Source organism: Ylistrum balloti, unplaced genomic scaffold, assembly GCF_031769215.1.
Source record: "Ylistrum balloti isolate Yb309-2 unplaced genomic scaffold, AGI_CSIRO_Ybal_v1 Utg369740, whole genome shotgun sequence".
NCBI classification, from domain to species: Eukaryota; Metazoa; Mollusca; class Bivalvia; order Pectinida; family Pectinidae; genus Ylistrum; species Ylistrum balloti.
In genome coordinates, this window is record NW_026781950.1 from 332,501 (window position 1) to 355,710 (window position 23,210).

General features: G+C 35.5%; 2 protein-coding genes across 2 annotated transcripts in view; one reads left to right on the forward strand and one right to left on the reverse strand.

Annotated features, from left to right (window-relative positions):
* LOC132543116 (sorbitol dehydrogenase-like) overlaps positions 1–2,893 on the forward strand; it is a 13,650-nt gene extending 10,757 nt beyond the window's left edge. Inside the window, exons 5-9 of the mRNA XM_060206577.1 lie at positions 157–275; positions 478–543; positions 1,015–1,190; positions 1,784–1,905; positions 2,743–2,893. Coding sequence (XP_060062560.1) covers positions 157–275; positions 478–543; positions 1,015–1,190; positions 1,784–1,905; positions 2,743–2,893 — 634 coding nt within the window. The remainder of the gene's footprint in view (positions 1–156; positions 276–477; positions 544–1,014; positions 1,191–1,783; positions 1,906–2,742) is intronic.
* A 3,384-nt stretch (positions 2,894–6,277) lies between these two features.
* The window catches only part of LOC132543075 (sacsin-like), a 28,952-nt gene continuing 12,019 nt past the window's right edge, over positions 6,278–23,210 (reverse strand). Inside the window, exons 8-9 of the mRNA XM_060206530.1 lie at positions 12,221–23,040; positions 6,278–11,665 (exon numbers count right to left, since the gene is read on the reverse strand). Coding sequence (XP_060062513.1) covers positions 11,384–11,665; positions 12,221–23,040 — 11,102 coding nt within the window. The 3' untranslated portion in view covers positions 6,278–11,383. The remainder of the gene's footprint in view (positions 11,666–12,220; positions 23,041–23,210) is intronic.

The window sequence follows — 23,210 nt, forward strand, 5'->3', positions numbered from 1 at the left end:
AGATTAGAGTGTAATTACCTCCTTTCTCATATGTGTTGCCTTTATTTTTTGATGGTCCGAAAACCGGATGCAGTATTTTCCAGGAAGAAACAATTTCGAAACAAGTGGAGAATCCAATATAACTTGATTATCTTAGCTCTATCTCTCTCTCTCTAGACTGCCAGACCACGTGAGCTGTGAAGAGGGCGCCCTGTTGGAGCCTCTCTCTGTGAGCGTCCATGCATGTAACAGGGGAGGGATTAAACTGGGGAGCAAAGTCCTTGTTTGTGGAGCAGGTGAGACTGACGGATTGTCCCTATATTGTTGTGATGACAAGAGGGCTGGGTGGGGGGGGGGGGAGCTTAAAAGGTTTCTAGACACATAGTCATTTATGTGTAAGACGGTGTCTTATGCCTTGTTTTTTGACAACTTCATCAAAGATGTAATTCACCAAAAGGTTATTTGACCTAAATTACTAGATGTAAATATGTTTTCCAGGTCCCATCGGGCTGGTAACTCTTCTCACAGCGAAGGCCATGGGTGCTTCGGTAGTGTGTATCACAGGTAAGCTAATATTGGGGACTCTCAGTTAAAATGGATGTTGACATTGTATATCCATATCAAGTCACCTCGTTTTAGTCGAAAAGTAAATATACTGTAAAACCTTCTACTTCCAAGGGGCTCTATTTTCGTGGTTAAAAAGCACTTTTTTGTGGACATTTGATTTCGTCGATATATAGAACTCAATAAGATTACTTATACTAACCACGGAATCACTGAAAATGAGTCAACTGCAACTATCAATAATTTTAATGTAGATATTTATATCAATACTATTGACAACCAACAAGGCGTTCTCTATGTAAAATAAAGACATGCAGATATTATTTTGAATATATTTTGGTATTTTCTTTTCCATAAACCAATTTTATAATATTAAATACTTAGTGTCTATTTGATACATTGAAGAACTTGTTTCTTATCTGGTTCGTTTACGTTTTTGATAAAATATATTTTTTCCCATTTCTTGTGCAGACATTGATGAATCACGGTTGACAATGGCTAAAAAGATGGGTGCTACATACACAGTAAAGGTGACTAGTCGAGACCCACAAGTGGTCGCCAAGCAGATAGAGGAAACTATGGGTGACTTGGCTGAGATTACCATCGAATGCAGTGGAGCGACACCTAGTGTACAGACATCGATATACGTATGTTCAGAGTTATCTGCCCTTCAATAGCCATCTTGTCCCGTTTAGCTAAGGTTTACAAGTGATTAGTGAAAAAATCAAATTGTTTTCACTGAATAAACAAGCGTGTTAAAATCGACATTAAACACAAAAAGTACCAATCTCTCATGTCTTCACATTAAAAGCTGGTTTAAGATAAATAAATCAATGTTCCCAATAAATGGTTACAAAGGGCCAACATTGACCTGCATCTATTCATTTAAGGATCTTGATTTTTGTGATTGCACGTCACAGAAAGCAAAACAAAGCAACATGACCCGTCTTAATTTAAAAAAAAAAAAACATAAGAAAACCTGGTCAAACAGACAAAAAAAGGGGTAGGGGGTTGAATCAAAATAATTAAAAATAGATATAAGAAAATAACCCAATTAATTTATTGATAAATTAATTGATTAATTAAGTAATCAATAAAAACTGAGTGATATTCGATTGGTTTTTGCTCTGAATTTCATTATTAAGTAAGCGGAGTTATCTACCCTTGCAATGTCTTTCTACGACTGCTTATTCAATATGCCTGGGATAAAAATATATCTTTTATTCTATCCTGAGGTAAGGCGACTGAGGAAGGGGGCTGTGTGGTTTTAGTAGGATGTTGTCCGAAGTTCATCGAACTGCCGGTAACTGCCGCTTCCCTGCGTGAGGTCGACATTAGAGGAAATCTTCGGTACGCTAATTGGTAAGATTGTACATGTATTCTCTTCTTCTTTTTGTAACCATGTAAATAGCAAACCTTTTTGTGAATTTTCAAACACGTTTGTAAAATCCATCGATATCTAAACATAACTGTCGTTTTTTTTTTTTTTTTTTTTGGTTTTTTTTTAAGCTCTAAACTGTTTGTTCCGGTCTCGACCGTACAGCCATGTTTATTCTGTGTTCAGTTGTACCGAATGTTCTAAGTACATCCACTCAGTCTGTAGTATCATACTGGCCTCCAAACTTTCCCAGAAAATAGGACGATATCCCAAACGTCTAACATACTGTACTTGACCCATATTAAGAATGTACAGATGTATCTAAATAATGAATTAAGCTGCATCATGCAGATGGTTGGTCCTTCTAGGACTCGTCAGTGATTTACTAAGAACCTTATTTTTGATGATTATGTTGTGTTTGAGGAAAATGAAAAAAATTGAAGGAAAGGTCCAGATGTAGGTGGGTAGGTACACTAGCCCCATAATTCAATAGATTTCGTAATTTTAATTTACCTTCTAATTTCAAAAGAACGGCAAGTAATTCGCCACTATTCGAAAAGATATTGAAACTTGCCATTGACTTACAATCATCATTGCTAAAAGAAAAACTATTTGCCTGCTTCAATTATGTGATTTTTTACATTAGAAATTGTCAATTACTGCCATAATATAAACGGAATATTTGAAAAAATATCTGTATGCTTTTAATCAGGAATATAAAAAGACTAATAACGTAAATGTGAAGTCCAAATTTCATTCCAGTCAGCAATGAAATAAAGTCCGTTCCATAACAGATTCCTTCTCTACCTATTTATCTTCAGCTATCCGACGGCTTTAGAAATGGTAGCCTCCGGGAAAGTTAACATCAAACCATTGATAACACACAGATTCCCATTGGAGGATTCCATGAAGGCGTTCCAGACGACCTTGCGGGGTGAAGGAATCAAGGTCATGATCGAATGTGCACGATAGACCGGATATGGACTTAAGTTTCATTTTAAACTTTCTTCGAGCATTTTACGGCTTTAGTTTGAAAACCTTTCAAGTAGAAATTTTAATTTCTAAGTAATTTGTCACGCAGAATAGGAAATTTTCACAATAACAACTATTTTCACCAAAATAACTAAGGTGACGTGAATTAATACTTGCTTCGCCCTATCAATCAACGATGAAATTTAATTGAAAGACAGAAAAATGAGCACCAGTTTCATTGCACAATTGCACAATCATATATACATTTCGATTTACTGGCAATATCTTCTTATGAATGCATTTAAGGTCGCAAAAAAAAAAAAAAAAAAAGACTAAAACCTCAGACCTTATGGCTATATAAGATTCGGATTTTGAGCTTTTGATTTGGCCACGAAGTAAAGACTTTCCTGATTGGGGTGGCATATATACATTATATATAACGCAAAACTCAAACTGATTTAGACTAAGATATGTCATATGAAGGGGAAACCTATGTGTTCTCATAAGAACGCTGCCAAACCATTGCTGATGGAGCTTGGTTCTACTTGGATATCCCCGTCCGATGGTTGTTGCTTGCTGATCGTCCAGCAGCTTCTCCAGCTGGTACATGTATTTGAACAGCTACAGAATACGCTCTTCACATAAGGAAGTTTGCGAGATTTTAGTTCAGTGATTTCTGTACGATTCAATATTTCAAACGTAAGTTTTGCTTAAATGGCATGATAGAAAACGCCCAATGAACTCTAGTTGTTTATCATATAAGACGGACCTCCCGTATGTTGTTATGTGAGGTAGCCACCACCTATTAAATGCATTAGAAGACACTGCCTAAATGAAACTGTAGATAAGTTTTCAACTGCACGTTCTACCAAAGAATGTTGTCAAATGCAATAAGATATATGCATCATTTTCGACGAAATATTTTTCATTCTTTAATTAAAAAATGAATTTCAAGACACTTGTCATCTTTTTCATAATCAGACGTTTGCTCTTAGAATCTTCAGCATTCACTTCATCCTCACAGTAAAATACTGCAAAAGAACGTATTTCGGCGGTTATCTTATTTTAGGGCTTTTCAGATGAAACGATTGCTCTAAAATAGAACTGAGCAAGTTCCGTATGTTGTTTATATAGCTATTGTAACGGACGCGTGTCAATATGTTTAAAACATTTGATATTACCAAAATAGATAGTTTAGTTTAGTTTAAACATATTTTATTGACAATGACATTGACAATAGGATTAGTCAGTAAGTTTTACCAACTTATAAATGACTTCTCCTACAATATACACATAAACATTTACATAAATATGATCACGTGGTGACATGATACTATTATAATAGTCATTTTTATGTAAAATGTATAAGTGGACAAAAAATAAAGAAAGAGACAGAGAGATAAGAACAGGGTGTGGCATAGGGAAAGAGAGATAGAAAGAGGGATGTAGAATGGGAGAGAGAGAAAGAGAAAAAAAAGGGGGGGGGGAGAGGAGAGGGAATCTATGTGAATCTTCCTGACCTTCCTAGGAATGTTTGGACCGATTTGGCCATTTTAAGGTTATCATCCACAGAGATATTAGAGTCACCATTGCAAAGAATATTTACATTAACAATACCGTCATACCATATTAATTCTTGGTATAGTGCTCTTCGTTGATCAGCATATAAAGGACAATTAAAAAAAAGATGATAAGAATCTTCACACGGATGCCCACATTGACACTCTGGTGAATTTACAAGATTAGCCCTAAAAAGATCATAATTGAGTGGACTTGCACGGTATCGGAGACGACAGTGGATGATATTTAATTTTCTGGAGCCATAACTAATAAATTGCTTGTGGAGAGTACTATTCACAGACATAGATTTTTTAAGATTTAGCTTGAAAGAATTTAAAGTGGGTGAATTTCTAATATCATTGTTCAGGTTGTTCCAAAGATTAGTTGCAGAAGGAAAAAAAAGAATTATGAGATATTTGTAAACGGAATTGTTGATCTCTCATTAAATGGGCTCGTCTTAAATTATAGGGGACTAAGTTACCAACAATATCAGGTAATAAATCAATAAGGAAATCAGGTGCCAAGTTGTTAACTATCGAGTAAAAGAGGGAGAGCTTCCTAGCTTCTCTTCTTTTTGAAAGAGGTAACCATCCTGTTTCTCTATATAGAAAATCTATTTTTGTGTAAATAGGTAAACCTGTGACTATTCTGGCCGCTTCTAATTGGATTATTTCTAATGACAGGGAATTTGTTTCACTACAGTTGCCCCATACCTCACATGCATATTCAAGAAGTGGTCGGATATAAGTTAAGAATAATTTCTCTAAATTATGTCTATTCAATATGAGTTTTAATTTACGTAGGGTTGCAATATATTTTGAGATTTTACTAACAATATAATCTACATGTAGGTGCCATTTACCGTCGTTAGAAATAATAACACCTAAGTGTTTATGCTGATTTTGATAGGTATGTTGTCGAAAATGAAAGAGGGGACAAAAGGAAGTTGAAGATTTGAAATCATAAGGGCTTCGGTTTTTATGGGATTGAAGGACATCAGCCAATCTTTAGACCAAGTTTCAAGTTTTCGGAGATCAGATCTTGCTGCGGATTCAATTTGATTTAAATTACTAGAGGAATAAGAGAGGGATGTATCATCAGCGAAAAGTCTAGACAGGGAGATAAGTTCGCAAGAAATATCATTTATGTACATTAAGAAGAAGAGTGGCCCAAGGACTGAACCTTGGGGTACACCGGCATTTATAGGTTTGTATGAAGAAAGTGCATCTTTTATAAAAACTGCCTGTTTTCTTTCATAGAGATAGTTACGTATCCAGAGAAGAAGTTTTCCACAAATGCCATATTTCTCTAGTTTGTGTAGAAGACCTTTATGCCACACTCGGTCAAAGGCCTTCGAGAAATCACAAAAAATCAAAACAGTATGCTCATATTTTTCCAAAGAAGTAATTATTGAGTGATATAATTCAATGAGTTGATGGGCTGTAGAATGGTTGGGTAAGAAACCTGATTGGTACTTATAGATAAGATCATTTTGTACTAAATGATTGTATATGTGTTTATAAACAACACGCTCAAATAGCTTACCCAAACAACTTAACAATGAAATAGGCCTATAGATAGGCCAAAATACATACGGTTACAGTACATACTTTTGGCATTTATAGATTCCTCAAACCAATCTTTGAATTACCAGACTTAGCTATTTAGTTTAAACATCTGAGAAAATTAATTTGGTATGTGATTGTGTTACATATGACTATAGAATCTTATTACAAAAAACGAAAAGACCACTCACGTGACCACAGTGTTTTACGAGAAAAATAATGCGCGTATGTTGAATTTAAAAAACAAACAAACAAGCAAAACGTTCACTAGAGCAATTTTATTAACACTTTAGAACGTTAAGCTGTTCAAAATTCGAAACAAAAAGACGAAGAATTAATTTTGGCTATTAAATCATTTTCATTGCCTAAATGAGTGTATTAGAAAGGAATATCATGCAGATTACTTTCACCATATAAAAAAAATAATTTTTCACCTGAAGAAAACATGATTATTGATCAGCTTATTCTGTGTCATATCACACGTCAATGTTATTCGAGTAATACATTAATTTTCATTCGCTTAATTACAATATTACCTTTTGTAAATCAAACACAGTGCCAGTGAATTAAACAACCGGGGGAAAAAAGATAAAGTCAAAAAAATTATTTCGAAACCGCTTCTTTACACACAGTATGCAACAAATGTTTACCACAGCTATTTTCTACATCTAAGTTGTTTCTACTTTAAATTGTAAAGCTAAAAAATACTAAATTTACGCCAAATTTTATTTCAAATGGTCTTAGAGTTTCTGTCAGATTAAGAAAGATTATAGAATATTTTTTATTTCGTATAGCTGTTTCTATTATATAAATCAACATTTTATCTTTTAAACTGTTATTAAATAAAAACATTGTGTAGGAGAGATGTGTGTATCTAAGTGATATCAAGATAAAATGTTTTTAAAATACTAAAAATGTTTCAGTAACTATTCGTCAAACAAAACCACATCAACTTTATTTGTAACATAAAGTTACAAATCCGTCAAAACATATAAAAACAAAATTCGAAAATGTTTCATAGCCTGTTGTTCTTGTAATAACTGACATTCTTCTACATGGTTAAAAAAACAGACAACTTCAGACACTGAAGAAAAAAATCACAAAAAATGTTTCAGAGACCAGTAAGCTAATCTAGATCAATGCTATTTTACCATCAATTGAACTGTAAAAACTCAAAATTAATCAAAGGATAACAAAAACACAGAAAAAGTATACACTGAAACCTGTTTTCTTCAAAAGAACAAAGTACAACAGCATTGTTCAGTTAAGTTTACAGGTATATAAATTTGAGACGATACTACCGAATGAAACTAAAATGAATTTTATGCGAGTTAACTCCCCTGGGCCATTCTCCATTATTATTTTTTTTCATGTTTTGGAAATCTCCTGTATAGTGGAAAGAACTCGTACCGGCACTTTGCGAACAATTGATGTCCTTCTTCAACGAAAATGATTAACTTTCATTCATTCTTTTTGTCTCCTCTTTGATGATATGAAAATATATATTTAATTTATACAAATCGTATTCGTAAAAATTTTAGAATATTACTTAATATTTATCAAGGCGATGGTTTACACATGTATGTAGAGATATTAAATCAATATTGTTTTCTAACATCATATTAATTAATACAAACCGGATGGGTAACAATTTTAGAAAACTACACGTTTGTTGCGATGGATGTTGAAAAGTGAAAATGCCAAATCAATGTCATTTCTAACATCAATATAGTTCTACAAACCGGGTTTGTCACCATTTTTAATTACACAATATTTACTAAGATTGTGGTTAATAAGGGCAAAAAAAACTAAACTGATTTAATATCTAACATCAATTTAGTTTTACAAACCGGACGGGTTACATTTTTCGAAAATTACACAATATTCTATAAGGTGCTGGTTATAGATGAAAAACTTAGAATTACGCAATGTTGATTAAGACGGTAGTATATAATTACAATTACCTAAGCTCTTATATTTCTAACAACAACTTAATTGATACAACAAAGAAGCTTCACAATTTTTGAATATAATATTTTCATGACGGTGGTATATAAAGGAAAAACTAAACGAATGTCATTTCTAACATCAATTTAGTTCTACAAACCAGGTGCGTCAATTTTTTCAATTATTACACAATACTTCATGAAATGGTGGTTTATAATTTAAAAACTAAACGAATGTCATTTCTAACATCAATTTAGTTCTACAAACCAGGTTCGTCATTTTTTTTTAAAAATTACAAAATATTGAAGAAATTGTGGTTTATAATTTAAAACCTAAACGAATGTCATTTCTAACATCAATTTAGTTCTACAAACCGGGTTCGTCAATTTTTTCAATAATTACAAAATATTGAAGAAATTGTGGTTTATAAAAACATAAAAACTAAACGAAAGTCATTTCTAACACCAATTTAGTTCTACAAACCAGGTGCGTCAATTTTTTTCAATTATTACACAATACTTCATAAAATGGTGGTTTATAATTTAAAAACTAAACGAATGTCATTTCTAACACCAATTTAGTTCTACAAACCGGGTTCGTCAATTTTTTCAATAATTACAAAATATTCAAAATATGGTGGTTTATAAAAACTTAAAAACTAAACGAATGTCATTTCTTACATCAATTTAGTTCTACAAAGCAGGTGCGTCAATTTTTTCAATTATTACACAATACTTCATAAAATGGTGGTTTATAATTTTAAAACTAAACGAATGTCATTTCTAACATCAATTTAGTTCTACAAACCAGGTGCGACAATTTTTTCAATTATTACACAATACTTCATAAAATGGTGGTTTATAATTTTAAAACTAAACGAATGTCATTTCTAACATCAATTTAGTTCTACAAACCAGGTGCGTCAATTTTTTCAATTATTACACAATACTTCATAAAATGGTGGTTTATAATTTTAAAACTAAACGAATGTCATTTCTAACATCAATTTAGTTCTACAAACCAGGTGCGTAATTTTTTTCAATTATTACACAATACTTCATAAAATGGTGGTTTATAATTTTAAAACTAAACGAATGTCATTTCTAACATCAATTTAGTTCTACAAACCAGGTGCGTCAATTTTTTCAATTATTACACAATGCTTCATAAAATGGTGGTTTATAATTTTAAAACTAAACGAATGTCATTTCTAACATCAATTTAGTTCTACAAACCAGGTGCGTCAATTTTTTCAATTATTACACAATACTTCATAAAATGGTGGTTTATAATTTTAAAACTAAACGAATGTCATTTCTAACATCAATTTAGTTCTACAAACCAGGTGCGTAATTTTTTCAATTATTACACAATACTTCATAAAATGGTGGTTTATAATTTTAAAACTAAACGAATGTCATTTCTAACATCAATTTAGTTCTACAAACCAGGTGCGTCAATTTTTTCAATTATTACACAATGCTTCATAAAATGGTGGTTTATAATTTTAAAACTAAACGAAAGTCATTTCTAACATCAATTTAGTTCTACAAACCAGGTGCGTCAGTTTTTTCAATTATTACACAATACTTCATAAAATGATGGTTTATAAAAACTTAAAAACTAAACGAATGTCATTTCTAACATCAACTTAGTTCTACAAAGCAGGTGCGTCAATTTTTTCAATTATTACACAATACTTCATAAAATGGTGGTTTATAATTTAGAAACTAATCGAATGTCATTTCTAACATCAATTTAGTTCTACAAACCAGGTGCGTCAATTTTTAAAAAAAAATACAAAATATTGAAGAAATTGTGGTTTATAATTTATAACCTAAACGAATGTCATTTCTAACATCAATTTAGTTCTACAAACCAGGTTCGTCAATTTTTTTAAAAAATTACAAAATATTGAAGAAATTGTGGTTTATAATTTAAAACCTAAACGAATGTCATTTCTAACATCAATTTAGTTCTACAAACCAGGTTCGTCAATTTTTTTTAAAAAAATTACAAAATATTGAAGAAATTGTGGTTTATAATTTAAAACCTAAACGAATGTCATTTCTAACATCAATTTAGTTCTACAAACCAGGTGCGTCAATTTTTTCAATTATTACACAATACTTCATGAAATGGTGGTTTATAATTTAAAACCTAAACGAATGTCATTTCTAACATCAATTTAGTTCTACAAACCAGGTGCGTCAATTTTTTCAATTATTACACAATACTTCATGAAATGGTGGTTTATAATTTAAAAACTAAACGAATGTCATTTCTAACATCAATTTAGTTCTACAAACCAGGTTCGTCAATTTTTTTAAAAAATTACAAAATATTGAAGAAATTGTGGTTTATAATTTAAAACCTAAACGAATGTCATTTCTAACATCAATTTAGTTCTACAAACCGGGTTCGTCAATTTTTTTTTAAAAAATTACAAAATATTGAAGAAATTGTGGTTTATAAAAACATAAAAACTAAACGAAAGTCATTTCTAACACCAATTTAGTTCTACAAACCAGGTGCGTCAATTTTTTTTAATAATTACAAAATGTTGAAGAAATGGTGGTTTATAAAAACTTAAAAACTAAACGAATGTCATTTCTTACATCAACTTAGTTTATAAAAACCATGTTCTTCACAATTCACAGACTTTCTGTGTACACCTTGTCATGATGTCCTTACATAATTATATACAAATACTACAAATGACCGACTTTCTGTGTACACCTTGTCATGATGTCCTCACATAATTATATACAAATGACAGACTTTCTGTGTACACCTTGTCATGATGTCCTTACATAATTATATACAAATACTACAAATGACCGACTTTCTGTGTACACCTTGTCATGATGTCCTCACATAATTATATACTAATGACAGACTTTCTGTGTACACCTTGTCATGATGTCCTCACATAATTATATACAAATGACCGACTTTCTGTGTACACCTTGTCATGATGTCCTCACATAATTATATACTAATGACAGACTTTCTGTTTACACCTTGTCATGATGTCCTCACATAATTATATACAAATGACCGACTTTCTGTGTACACCTTGTCATGATGTCCTCACATAATTATATACAAATGACCGACTTTCTGTGTACACCTTGTCATGATGTCCTCACATAATTATATACTAATGACCGACTTTCTGTGTACACCTTGTCATGATGTCCTTACATAATTATATACAAATGACAGACTTTCTGTGTACACCTTGCCATGATATCCTTACATAATTATATATAAATACTACAAACGACGAGGTTTCCTTACATACCTCGCCATAATTTCCTTTTGAATGTCCTCAACACCGGCTTTTAAAATTAGATATATAAAGCATCTCTGTTCTTTATCAAAATCAGATAGAGACACATGATATCTTAGAAAGTTACATTTTGTCTTCGATTTCCTCCATTACCTTAGTTGTCAATTTCATCATTTTGTTGGCTTGTTCCTTTGAATATGAATCTCCTGGAATACGAGGATAGTCTAGGACATCCGGGTAACGCATTTTGAAATAGCTTCCAGCTATTGTTTCTATCTCATCTAACCATTGAATGAGTTGTTCATTTCCGGCCGACCACGGAATGATAGAGCGTAAGTTGTGATAACGCTGGACTTTCTTCGCATCAATACTATACACATACCCTTTACATGCCTTCTCGCAAGCCTGAAAGGAGAAAATAGATTTCATTTAGTGGGAAAAAAATCAACTAATCATGGTAAAGGTAAAAAATAAATCAAGTATTAGATCCTTTCTGTTTGAAGTGGCGAGGCTTTCTCTAGTTGTGTATTAGATATCTATTTTACTTTTTTAACTTGCCTTCAAGAATTTTCTGTTTCTATGGATTGAGGACTACACTAGATCTAATCCTGCGAATTGACCTACTTTGAGTACCCGTTTTTATCGACACGTGATTTATTTCCCATTTAATGAGATCTTTTTACAAGTTGAAATTGATCTGTATTCAAATAGTTCGAGAAAAATGAAGAAAAAGCTCTCAAAACTGAAATCTAAGAAGAACATTAGTCTTTAGCCATTGTGTAAATGCATGCCTTCATACATACTTAAAATCATTACAATACATGCGTGTGAATTGACACAAACACTTAAATGTCTACGTGCTGGTCTAATAGTCTTCCTACATTTTAGATGATACCAGATTTCGAGATAATAAGGTGTGCAAAGTTTTACTTTAGAATTATAGCAACAATATCGTCTTACTTGATGGAACATGTAGCAAACCCAGTTGTAATCTACTTTGTCAAGATTATCACCTCCCAACGTCCCTTTGTTCAGTTCTAATGAATTCATTCCACACTTAAAGTCCATGCTAGCTTGTCGTAACCATCTTATTCCCTCTGCACGTTGTGGGTTCTTCGGGTCGTCTTTTTGCCTTTGTTCACCGTGTTCACGACTTTGCCTATACATTGACGATACCTGGTCTCCGAAAACGACCCAATCTGTTGATCGTTCGCCATAGCTCCATCCGTCGTAATTTCGCCGTCTTCTCGGTTCTCTCCTGTCTCCAGCAATTGGAGTGTCAAAGTCTTCGCCTTCGTCAAGGCGCCTACAGATATCAAATATAAACTGTGTGACCTCCTTAGCAAACCCTTGATGTAGGTCGCCTTTAATGAGATTTTTGTCAGGGTGCCATATCAGTAATAACCTCCGCATGACCCGTTTCCTGTCCGCAGTATCTAGTTGCCAAGCTTTGGACAAAGTAAAAATGATTTCATGAAAGATATTATTTCTATTAAGAGGCGTAAAACTGTCTTGTCCAAACTGATGTACAACTAATTCAGTAGATGTTGTTACTTCCGGATATACAACCTTATATAGCCGCAGCCCCATTACCACTTCGTTTCTACCATGGCCGAAACTAACTTCGTATTTCTGAAGAAGATGGTTGGTTTGGCTATCCTGTGGAACTATCTTTAGTATTCTGACAAAAATGTATATTGCATTCGACATTAAAGCATGTTGGTGACCTTCTACAGTTGGATCAAACTTCTCGTAGACGACAAGGTCACCTGTCTTTAGAAGACTAATTTCATTCTGAAGTAATTCATGCAACCCTAACGGAACCAGGTTCCCCGGAAAGTACGAAAACAAAATATCTTTTTCGCTTTCTTCCTCCTCGAAATGAGTTTCACAATACTTTCGGAATCTGACTGGATCGTCTAGAAAACCCAACACTTCACGGATTTTTTCTGGTGAGATTTTTTGGTCCAAACAGTCGGAAAGTGTTCCAAAGAGTTCTCCTCCAATGTCTTTTAACCAGGTACTTATTTCATGTGTGTTATCCGCAAAATATAATTTTTGTACACCATCCTTGGTCGTGTAAAAACAGTCTTGACCAGCTTCGGTGTCAGAAATATATCTACCATCAATCGTAAGGATTGTTTTGATCTCTGTGAGGGAAATAAGCTGTATATTCAATAGCTGTTGATGGTACCTGTCGAAATCTTCGTCGCTGAATTTGCCGAATACCTTAATTACATTTAAAAATCTCTCAGATGCTAGAAAAGCTCCTAATTCATCTACCTTGGTATCGTTCGCGATATTCGAATCGGATATGAGTACTTCCTGTACGATTGAACTCAAGACTCTAGGTTTTAAGTGATTGGGTAACTTCATGATTATATTTTCACGGTTGTGGCAAGCCTTCAAACTATGTATGAACTGTAGATTATGATCGTTGCATCGCATAACTCTTTTTTTAAGTTTGTTTTTATCCACAAACACCAAGTCTGTTGATTTTACCAAACGCTTGTCACAGGTAGGTAGATATAAGGATTCCACATCTGCCATGGAAGTTTCAATATCGGGTACCTCTTTTTCTTCTAATAACAACATCAAATCATGCAATGCTGTTTTCACGTCTTCTAAGTGATCAGGATCAAGCATGTTAGATTTGACTTCACACTGAATTCTATATAATACATCCGCGTATTGACTCAAAGTTACAGAACCGGTTGTTCCAAGGAATTGAAAGAGCTTCTGATATGGTCCATAACAAAGGGGAATCTGAAACAAATGAGGCGGAATCGGTTTCTTTCCGTCAAATGAGATAGATACTTGTCTTGCAGTGACAAATAGTCCCTTTTCCATAATGTGTACGATTGGCGTTTCAGACAGCATTTGTTTAGTTTCACGATTAGAAAGACAATGACCTTGAAGATATTTATAAATTGTTGTGATCAATTTATCGAATACATTTCCAGAATGAACATCTCTTGTTTCTGTTTTCTTTTCATGTAATATTTTGTTCATAGAGTCGAAAACATTGTGAGTATGGGACAGCACATTGACCAGCGGTGGCTCCTTCAGAATTCCTAAGCCATTATTTACATTTCTCATTATATAGTCTGGCAAAATAGGAGTCGTCGACCAAACGAGTTCCGTTATAGAACTGTGCACAGAGCCACAAAATGTTATCAAGCCCTCACATCCGAATTGCGAATATATTTGTTGGTACGCAGGGTTGACACAGTCGGGTTCTACAAAGCGAATGTTTTTGATTTGCTCCAGAAATACAGGGTTGTTGTAAAGTTCCTTTGTTTCAAAGAGATACGTAGCTATCTCTTTAGACTGTTCTCTTATGTTCTTTGTCATGCCTTCAGATTGTCCACCACTTTCTATCTTTTTGGCAAACTGGACAAACAAATCGGCTGACACTATTTCTTTCATTCCTGCGCTGACCATTAGTGTCTTCCACTCCTTACATCCAAAAGGATCGGGTGGTAGCATGGACTCATCACACATTCTCTTACATAATCTGTTATGGGGGCTGTAAAAGGAGTCCGCTCGTTTCAAACATCCATCATGGAAAATGAATTCTGAAGTCCTCAACACTTTTTTAAACGGACAGTCTGGGGTATCTCTAAGCATATTCCTCACGTATTCCAAGTGAATTAAGTGATGTGCGCGCTCAAGATGACAAAAATTTGGCAGAACATGTTTGCAGTACAGTTCAGAAACTGAAACAGTTTCACTACAATTTAAGTAGGACATCAAAGGTAACGCGTACTTGTTTTCTTCCAATAAAGTACATTGATAATTGTCGGACCAAGACTCAATACCGTCTTTGACAAGTTCAGACGGCTCTTTCACAATAAGAATCCGCATAGCATCCCTTTGAAGACTGACGTTAATCCCATTAACAGTTCTGAACAAAGTCAGGTCTTTTATCATCTGGACACTGAATGGTGGTTTCTTAAGCTTTTCAATGGTTTCCATCTGAGATAAGTATGACAGTATCATTTCGCCATGTTCTACTGTCAGATTTTTCAAATTATCCCTATGGTAATGAAGACACTGCACCAATCGTACTGGATCCTTCTGTGATGCTACTAGACCTCTTAATTTTGCCGAATTGGTACATGAATGCATCGTTGGCACATTTAGCGACATAAGCACATTCCGCAGGTCGTCGTCCTGAAATGACCAACAGTTCAGCAAAATAAAACTTCTATCGAATGGAACTAAAACGTCGTTGCGACGAAGGCTTCCGGTCGTTTTCAATTTTCCAGGGATTAGACACCAATTTTCCATCACATCGATGTCAATACTTTCCAATGAATCCAAATATTGCCAGAGTGTTTCTATCCACTTAACACTTAGCATACGTTTATCCCACGGTATCGGTCTATCTCCTGATAGAGCTTCCTTGTCAAAATTTTCTGATAACATTTGTGTAAAACTGTCCTGATCTAAGGATTTCAGACACTGGCATTTCTTCAGAGGCAACATCGTTAACACATTGACCATACCGCTGTGCACAAACTTGTTTGCCGATTTCGGCAGAAGATCACAAAATGGGGACAAAATAGCAGGTCTAGTTGAGGAAAAACACCGCAGGATTGCATCATTTGTCACTAGTAAGGGTAGCTGATCCTTGTGTTCGTGGAAATCATCTTCATCTTTAAGACAGTATCGTAGAAGACGGTTCACGTTGTCAATACTTTTGATAGGGGTGTCCGTTACTTTACGGTGTACATCATTCAGACGGCAAGCATCTGGTGAAGTTTTGCCTATTTTTAAAAACTGGATGACATGACTAGGATTAACCAAATGGTCGATTAATGCCAATTGGCTGAAGTTTAAGCTGTTCGGCTGTTGCAATGCTTGACGCATACTTTCATGAATCCATAATGGTGATTCCAGTAATTTCATGCCGATACCTTTAAGAACACTGGACAGACAGCGTGCATCATTTGTAGCGCGTTCAAGATCTTCTTCTTTCTTTCCGATGATAAAACTGGAATCAGACTGTGGTCGAGGTTTTATCAGTTGTGTCGAATATAAAAACTGTTCAATTAAATTATCAAAACAAGCAGGAAAAGCTTGACTCCTTTGTTGCAAAGCAACCCACCACAGCGATGTTGCATTCGGCGATATCACCGGGAACACGGTGGACTCCTTTTCATAGAGAGTAGAAAAAAAGGAAGTTATCATTCCCTTGATAAGATCGGTTTTTCCATCTTCATATCGCGGAAATGCGTTGTGATAATTCTCCAATCTGGATTTGACGTTCACAACAGTAGATCCTTCCCTATTGATATCGTTTTCAAGCAAGTTGTCGCGTAGATGTTCAATAGCCATTATATAACTGTTCGATACCACCGTACTGAAAAGCAATTTGTTCCAGTCACCCTTGTATGTCTTATCCCACATGTTTCCTCTTGTCTGATTAAGGGCAAAATGTCCGTTGACATGTATGGGAAGACCTGTTTTCAAGGGCAGTGGAAGAAAACAAAATGCTTGTCCACCTTGTTTTCCCTTGTTGCTGGTCGACTGTATATTTCTTGATACATTTAAAAGAGCCACGGCACCTTTTGGTGAGAGAATCATGTCACCGCATTGAAAAGCTAATCTTACAATCTCTGGTATTTTAGTACCCGTGTCGAATCCAAATGTCTGAGCAACGATCCAGTGTTCAGGTTGATGTAAAGTTTCCTGAATTGTCATGTTGTATATGCATTTCCGATATTCAATCTTTTCGACGAGCACCGATCTATCATATAAAGCTTTTGTACATGTGTTGCAGTTATTGGTGAACTCTTTCAAGTTACTTTCATCGTTTTCGTCAAGGCTAGATTCAACTTCATGGTTGATTTTGATATTTCCTCCTTCATCTATCTCAAATAATGATATTTTTCTGATATTCCTCAAAAACAAAAGGCATTTCTTCATATTGAACTTGAAATGTTGAAATAATTCATTTAATGTACCAATGTCCATTGGTTTGTTACATATACGGGAAGATGGTGCCATGTTTTTGTTTCTCAAAGGAAATCGAAACCATGTGCCCTTTTGCCTTGGAAGCTCTTTTTGTAAATAACATTCGAACACTCCTGGGTATGACTCTTCCAGTTCTCTCAAATCAGGAATCTGCAATCCAGGATTATTGTCGTTTGCCTGGCAAAAATAACAATGAGGATCAAAAACGCAGAACGTTCCATTATTTGGTGTTGTCGGGCCTTTTGAGATAAAAGAAGGTACATCTGTCAAGTGATAAACTGCATTAAATCCTACTCCAAATTGACCGGTCTTTAATGGGTCGTGAGATTTGGATCCTTTCCCTAGTTTACAAATGCCTTCAAGATCTTCAACAGAGAAACAGGAGTCATTGAAAACACACAAGGCAGGACCCTGTATTTCAGACCACTTATTTCCAAAAATGCCTTTTGTAGTTTCGTGTTGTCTCATATCTTGAAAGAACATGATCTCACTTGATCCTGCGTCATCAGCATTTTGCAACAATTCATACAATATTGTCTCATCTCGGGGATATTCTTCCAGGATTCCTCTCAGTCGTGTCACTAATTCTTCCTTTTGTCCAAATGGCATGCTTCCTTTGATACTGTTGAGATGCTTTACACGCTTTGATTTTATGCCAAGTGACTTAATAATGCCTACTGATACTTTCTTGTTAACGAAATGCATGTAATCTTGTCTTTTGAGTTGATATCCATCATCTACACACAATTCATCTGTTAGACGAAGAACGTTTAAATCATCTGGAACGTAAATTTGAGACTTTTCAGTGGAACTAAGCATCATTCCTGATCGCTCACACATTGCAGTGAGAAGCTCCAGCAATTTTACGGTCAATTCAACACTCCTTACCGAAAGAATTGTTTCTTTGTTGTCCATTTTGATCTGCTCGAGTGCCGATAGAACGTTTTTGTGCGAAAGCGTTTTTTGAACACCAACAAGTTCGAGAAAATTGGTGTATTTCGCAACATCAGCCGTGCCTAATTGGTATATTGCTGGACTACAGTCGATACCATCGAACGTTTCCATCGTTGCCTTCTTAGGAGGTATCAGACAATCAGACATCAATATTATAGGGAGATTTTGATATTGTCTTGTCAGTGTTTCAGGCGAGTTGTTCAAGTATTGGTATACAGAATTGCATATTGAATGCAATCGGGTTTTTTGCTTGACAGTAAGAGTTTTATAATGCACTTGGCTGATTGCTAAAAGTTGTGCTTCAACATCGATCTTCAAAATTTCCTGTCTGACTCCAAGTAGTTGAAGGACTTTTCCAACTTTAATATTTCTGTCGAATTCTTCAACGTCAACTATCGGTTGGGAACATGCTATTCGTTTCACATGTGTTGGAAGAAACATTTTGTTTGGAGGAAAGAACATAACTTTCATATTTGTGGAGCATTCAGTTCTCCACGGGAGAGGCCAATCGCTAGGTTTCTTTAAGTATGGTAGAAAGGCTATACTGCTCAAATCACCGAAGATCTTCTCATGATTGTGTTCTCGACACAGATATTCCAGTAACTTTCGACAGCGATGTAAGGCAGCTTTATGGTCAGGAAGTTCGGCAATAGACTTTGTTCGTTCCACAACAACTTGGTCTGACATTGTCCTATCCATCATGCCCAACTGCACAAGGACATCTAAGATTTTCTCTTTACAAAAGGGTTGGTTGGAGTCAGATGGAAACCGTCCGTCACTTTCAAAGAACAAATGTGATACTTCGGATTTCGGTCGCACAAGTTCATTCGGAAATCTCAATCGTCTATCTTGTCGGACAGGAATACACGGTGTCAGTTTCAACAACTGCTGCAAATGAAGCCGTCTATTTTTCAATATAAACATCACCAATGCATCACGCTTTTCTTCATTTATTTGATTTATATTTGGGAAAAAAAGCTTCTCAAAGAACTTCTCCACGGAAATCACCTGCTGGTCTAGTTTCTCCTTACATCCTGCTGTGCAAAATTGTTGGTATACGTCCTTTGACATATCCATCGGGATGTTTTTTCCACAGAACTTATTTTGAAAAACATCGAAGGCGTAGTCCCCAACGGTCTTGTCATGGCGAAAATCATGGTCAAGAAATACAGACTCCCGAAATGTAGCTCGACGCCCATCTGTCGTATAAAAGACTTCGTAGTCGCCACTGGTGATTTTTTCGAAAAATGCATTTGACAAGTATGACTCCCTTTCAGCGTCACTGTTGCTTATTGGCCATAGGGTTGCATATTTTTCAGGAGAAGTTCCAAATTTATCTAAACAGGTCAACATAGAAAGATAAGCGTTGCAAACTGCATCAGACATGACCATTCGGTTCCAAATCTGATTCTTTGTTTCCCCTTTCTCGTCACTTGTTCCTTTCACTAAACCTTTCCTGTCACTGCTTACGGCGAAACATCCGTTAATATGTACAGGCAATTTGCATTTGGAGGGTAGTGGAAGAAAACAAAAGAAATGGCTCGTATTGTAGAATCCTAGTAGTTTCTCTTTATGTGGAAATGGTACCGCAGTAAGTTTCGAATTTTCTAAGAACACCGCAACACTCCCTAGCGGGAGAGCACCCTCGCTTTCCAGACGACATGCATGTTCAAGTAGTTGATTTCCATTTCCTGACGCCCAGGCAACAAACCATTTCGAGGAATTCGTAAAGGGTTTCCTAACATCTAGAAGTGTGCTTTTAGGCATACACATCTTCACTGATAACAGTTCATGATATTCAAAGGTTTTATTTCTTTTGAATGCCTTTTCAACTTCCCGCATGACATGGATGCCAGCGGGGCTCTCAAACAATGGGTTGATCTTAACTACTTTTTTGTCAATGCTGAAAATAGCTTTAATATCACGCGCTGGGCTTAAACTCTCTTCGGGCAAATGGAATAATTTCATTTCTTTCATGTTTTGTGTAAATGTCAACATATCGCCAGCACAATTCTTGAAGAGATGAAAAAGAGAGATCATCTCATCTCTGCTGTACGGAGTGTTTTTTATCGCACTTTTTATTGCTTGGTGCTTAGTTCGTAATGGGAATCGGAAAAGTGTACCATTGAACTTAGGCGGGAATGTGTGGCCCGACAAATCGCATCCAAATATGTTGTTGTATGGACGGAATTGATTCCTCATCATCTTGAGAATACCTGAACTTTTTTCTGTGAAGGTCAACCGTATTCCAGGACTGCTTTTGTCCTTGATGGCCTTTCCAAGGTAAGTCGTATGAGGATCAAAGATTACCAGTGAGTTTCCACTAACAAAACTTGGAACATCGGTCAGATTGTATACGGCGCAGAATCCGAGTCCAAATTTTCCAATTTTGTGTTTTGTGCTTTTCTTTGTCCCATCGCCAAGCTTGATAATATTTTGGAAATCGCTTTCAGTAAACTGTACATCATTGTAAGCCCACAATGCTGGACCTTGGCACTCTGCCATGTTAACGTCAACTAATCCAGATCTGGCATCCTTATTTTGCCTTTCGTCATAAAGAAAATGTATACGTTGAGCTCCTGCATCAGCTGCATTTTGAACCAGCTCCTTAAACACAGCCAGGCCATCTGGATAGTTTTCCAATATATTGTTCAGTCTTGTTGTTAATGGCTCTGACTGTCCGCAAGCAGAATATATTTCTTCTGTCCCTCCCTCGGACATAAATCTCTGAGTGAACGATTGGATTCCAAGGGATTCTGCTAATTCAGCACTGATATCGGAATGAACGCTTCTGATAGTACTTCCTACTTCACTGTTATGCAGCCAGCTGGAATCACTATCAAAGAATGTACAATCTTTAACCGGATATAGGTCAAAACTAGCGTTATTCGATTTAACAGGAACCAGCACATCATCCAAGATCTCTTCATCATCTTTCATGCTTACTATACATTCAAGAATATCTTTCACCATCTTTCTGTCTCTCGTAGCTGTAGAAGTGGTCGTTGTTCTTTTGATTGTCATTAAAATGGACTTCATTGAACTTACAGTGAGTTCAGCTATTGATCCATGCAATACAAACAATTCGGAGAATTCGGAAAACTCGACGGGCAGTTTGTACAGAAACGGTTCAAGACATATGTTCTCGTTTGTCGGAAAGGATACAAATACCTTTTCTGCATGATGAAATCCTTCTTGTGTACAAACGAAAAATTCTGAGGTTAGCTCCTCGACTCTTGACGTAACAATACTCTCGTGCAATTGCAGATATATGGCTTTTACGATGTGCATCAGCGTTGCTTTTTGTCTTATGCAGAATATCTCTCTCAAAGCCTTCAATTGTAATAAACATATTTCAACACCTGGAGGAGTGTCCCATCCATATATTTCCGCAAGACGAGGATAAAAAGATGTTTCCATAATGCATTTGACTGATGCTGAAAGTGACTGATGCTTGGTTGAGACGACATCCTGCGGCGAGCATAGAATTGATTCGAACTGCTGTCCATACCATGGTAGTACGCTCGGATAATGAGATGGTCTATCGCTAAGATAGGCTATCCAACGGTACTTGGTCAGACCTAATGCGTCGAAACTGTCAGCGGATTGTGTGATTATCTTCTCCAGAAGTTTCATCGCCTGTTGCGAACATTTTCTTAAATTTTCCTTGTCAGTTGCTTTCTGTTGACGGCACTTACGATCCAGTATTTCAACCACATTGCATATATCGTCGATTTCTACATCTTCTTCTGATTTCAATCCGAATTTTCTAAGTGCAGATTTGAGTTTTAGTTTTCGATATCTTGATGGGACGAATTTGGTTTCGTTAAAATGGAACAACTCCTGTAGATTTCTGTTGGTATGGTCAAAAAAATGTCTTATCGATTCAACAATCGTGTCTCCTATTGCAGAGGAGACGTCAATGAACTTGATCCTGGAACCCAAATAGAGGATAGTGTCGTGATCACCTTTTATTTCATTAAGATGTTTGAGGAGATGTATCATGAATTTCTCAATGCTCGAGCTGGAATATTCGTCAGAACCGCGAATAATAACATTTAAGATCTCCTCAACTAGTTTACATTCTGATATTTCACTGGCTCCCAGCCGCTCAGCAAGAATTTTTTGTGAGGATTCCAAATGCAGAAGAGGAAAGGGATATTTAACTGGGATAAGGTTTCTGCAAGCTATTTTTCCATTCTTATTTATGGATGTGTACTGTGAGGTATTGTTAACGTCCGAGGTTTCAGGGAAAATATCCAACTGCCGCAGCATATCATCAACTGTTGGATTTCCTTTGTGAGGATCTTTTGACAGGAATTCTAGCAAAGCTTTTTTCTCCTCGAGACAGGACCGTTCGTTGAAGTGACATATTGTCAAATGGACATCGTCGGTTCCTTCCAAAAGGTCCAATACGTCTTTTATATTTGGATATTTGCAATAGGCTCCCATCAGTGCATCATAGCTGTCACCTTTTGGAATATGATTGATTACGGTTATTTTCAGTTTTGAAAGAGCGTTTCTCATATTCTGGCCCAGTGTTTCGGTCCCACCACACATAGCAACTACATACTTTCCTTTCAAAGACATCATATCCAAGATACGGCTGGATTTGGATTTAATCCTTACAGGAACCAGAAACATATGCTCGAATGTTTCCAGGGTGTCAAAATGCTGACCGATGTATTTCCAGATGCGGTCGAGCCATTGCATTGTTATGTGATTAGTACATATATTAAAACAGTCACTATATTTTCCGTTCGCAGACAGTGTTTTTTTAAGCAAACTTGGAAAATTTTCCTTGTTTATTCTTCTCAGACAGTTAGTAGCATGTCTTGAAGATGCTGAAACACATAAAAACGATTTTATTTCATGTAACAAAAATGCGAGCTTAAACGAATAAATTATGGCAATATTGATGTCATGTATTTTAGTGCATTTCGACCATACACTAAATCGTGCAATATCATAATATTTCAATGTGTGTTCAAAATGGATAATGTACTTTTTTTTA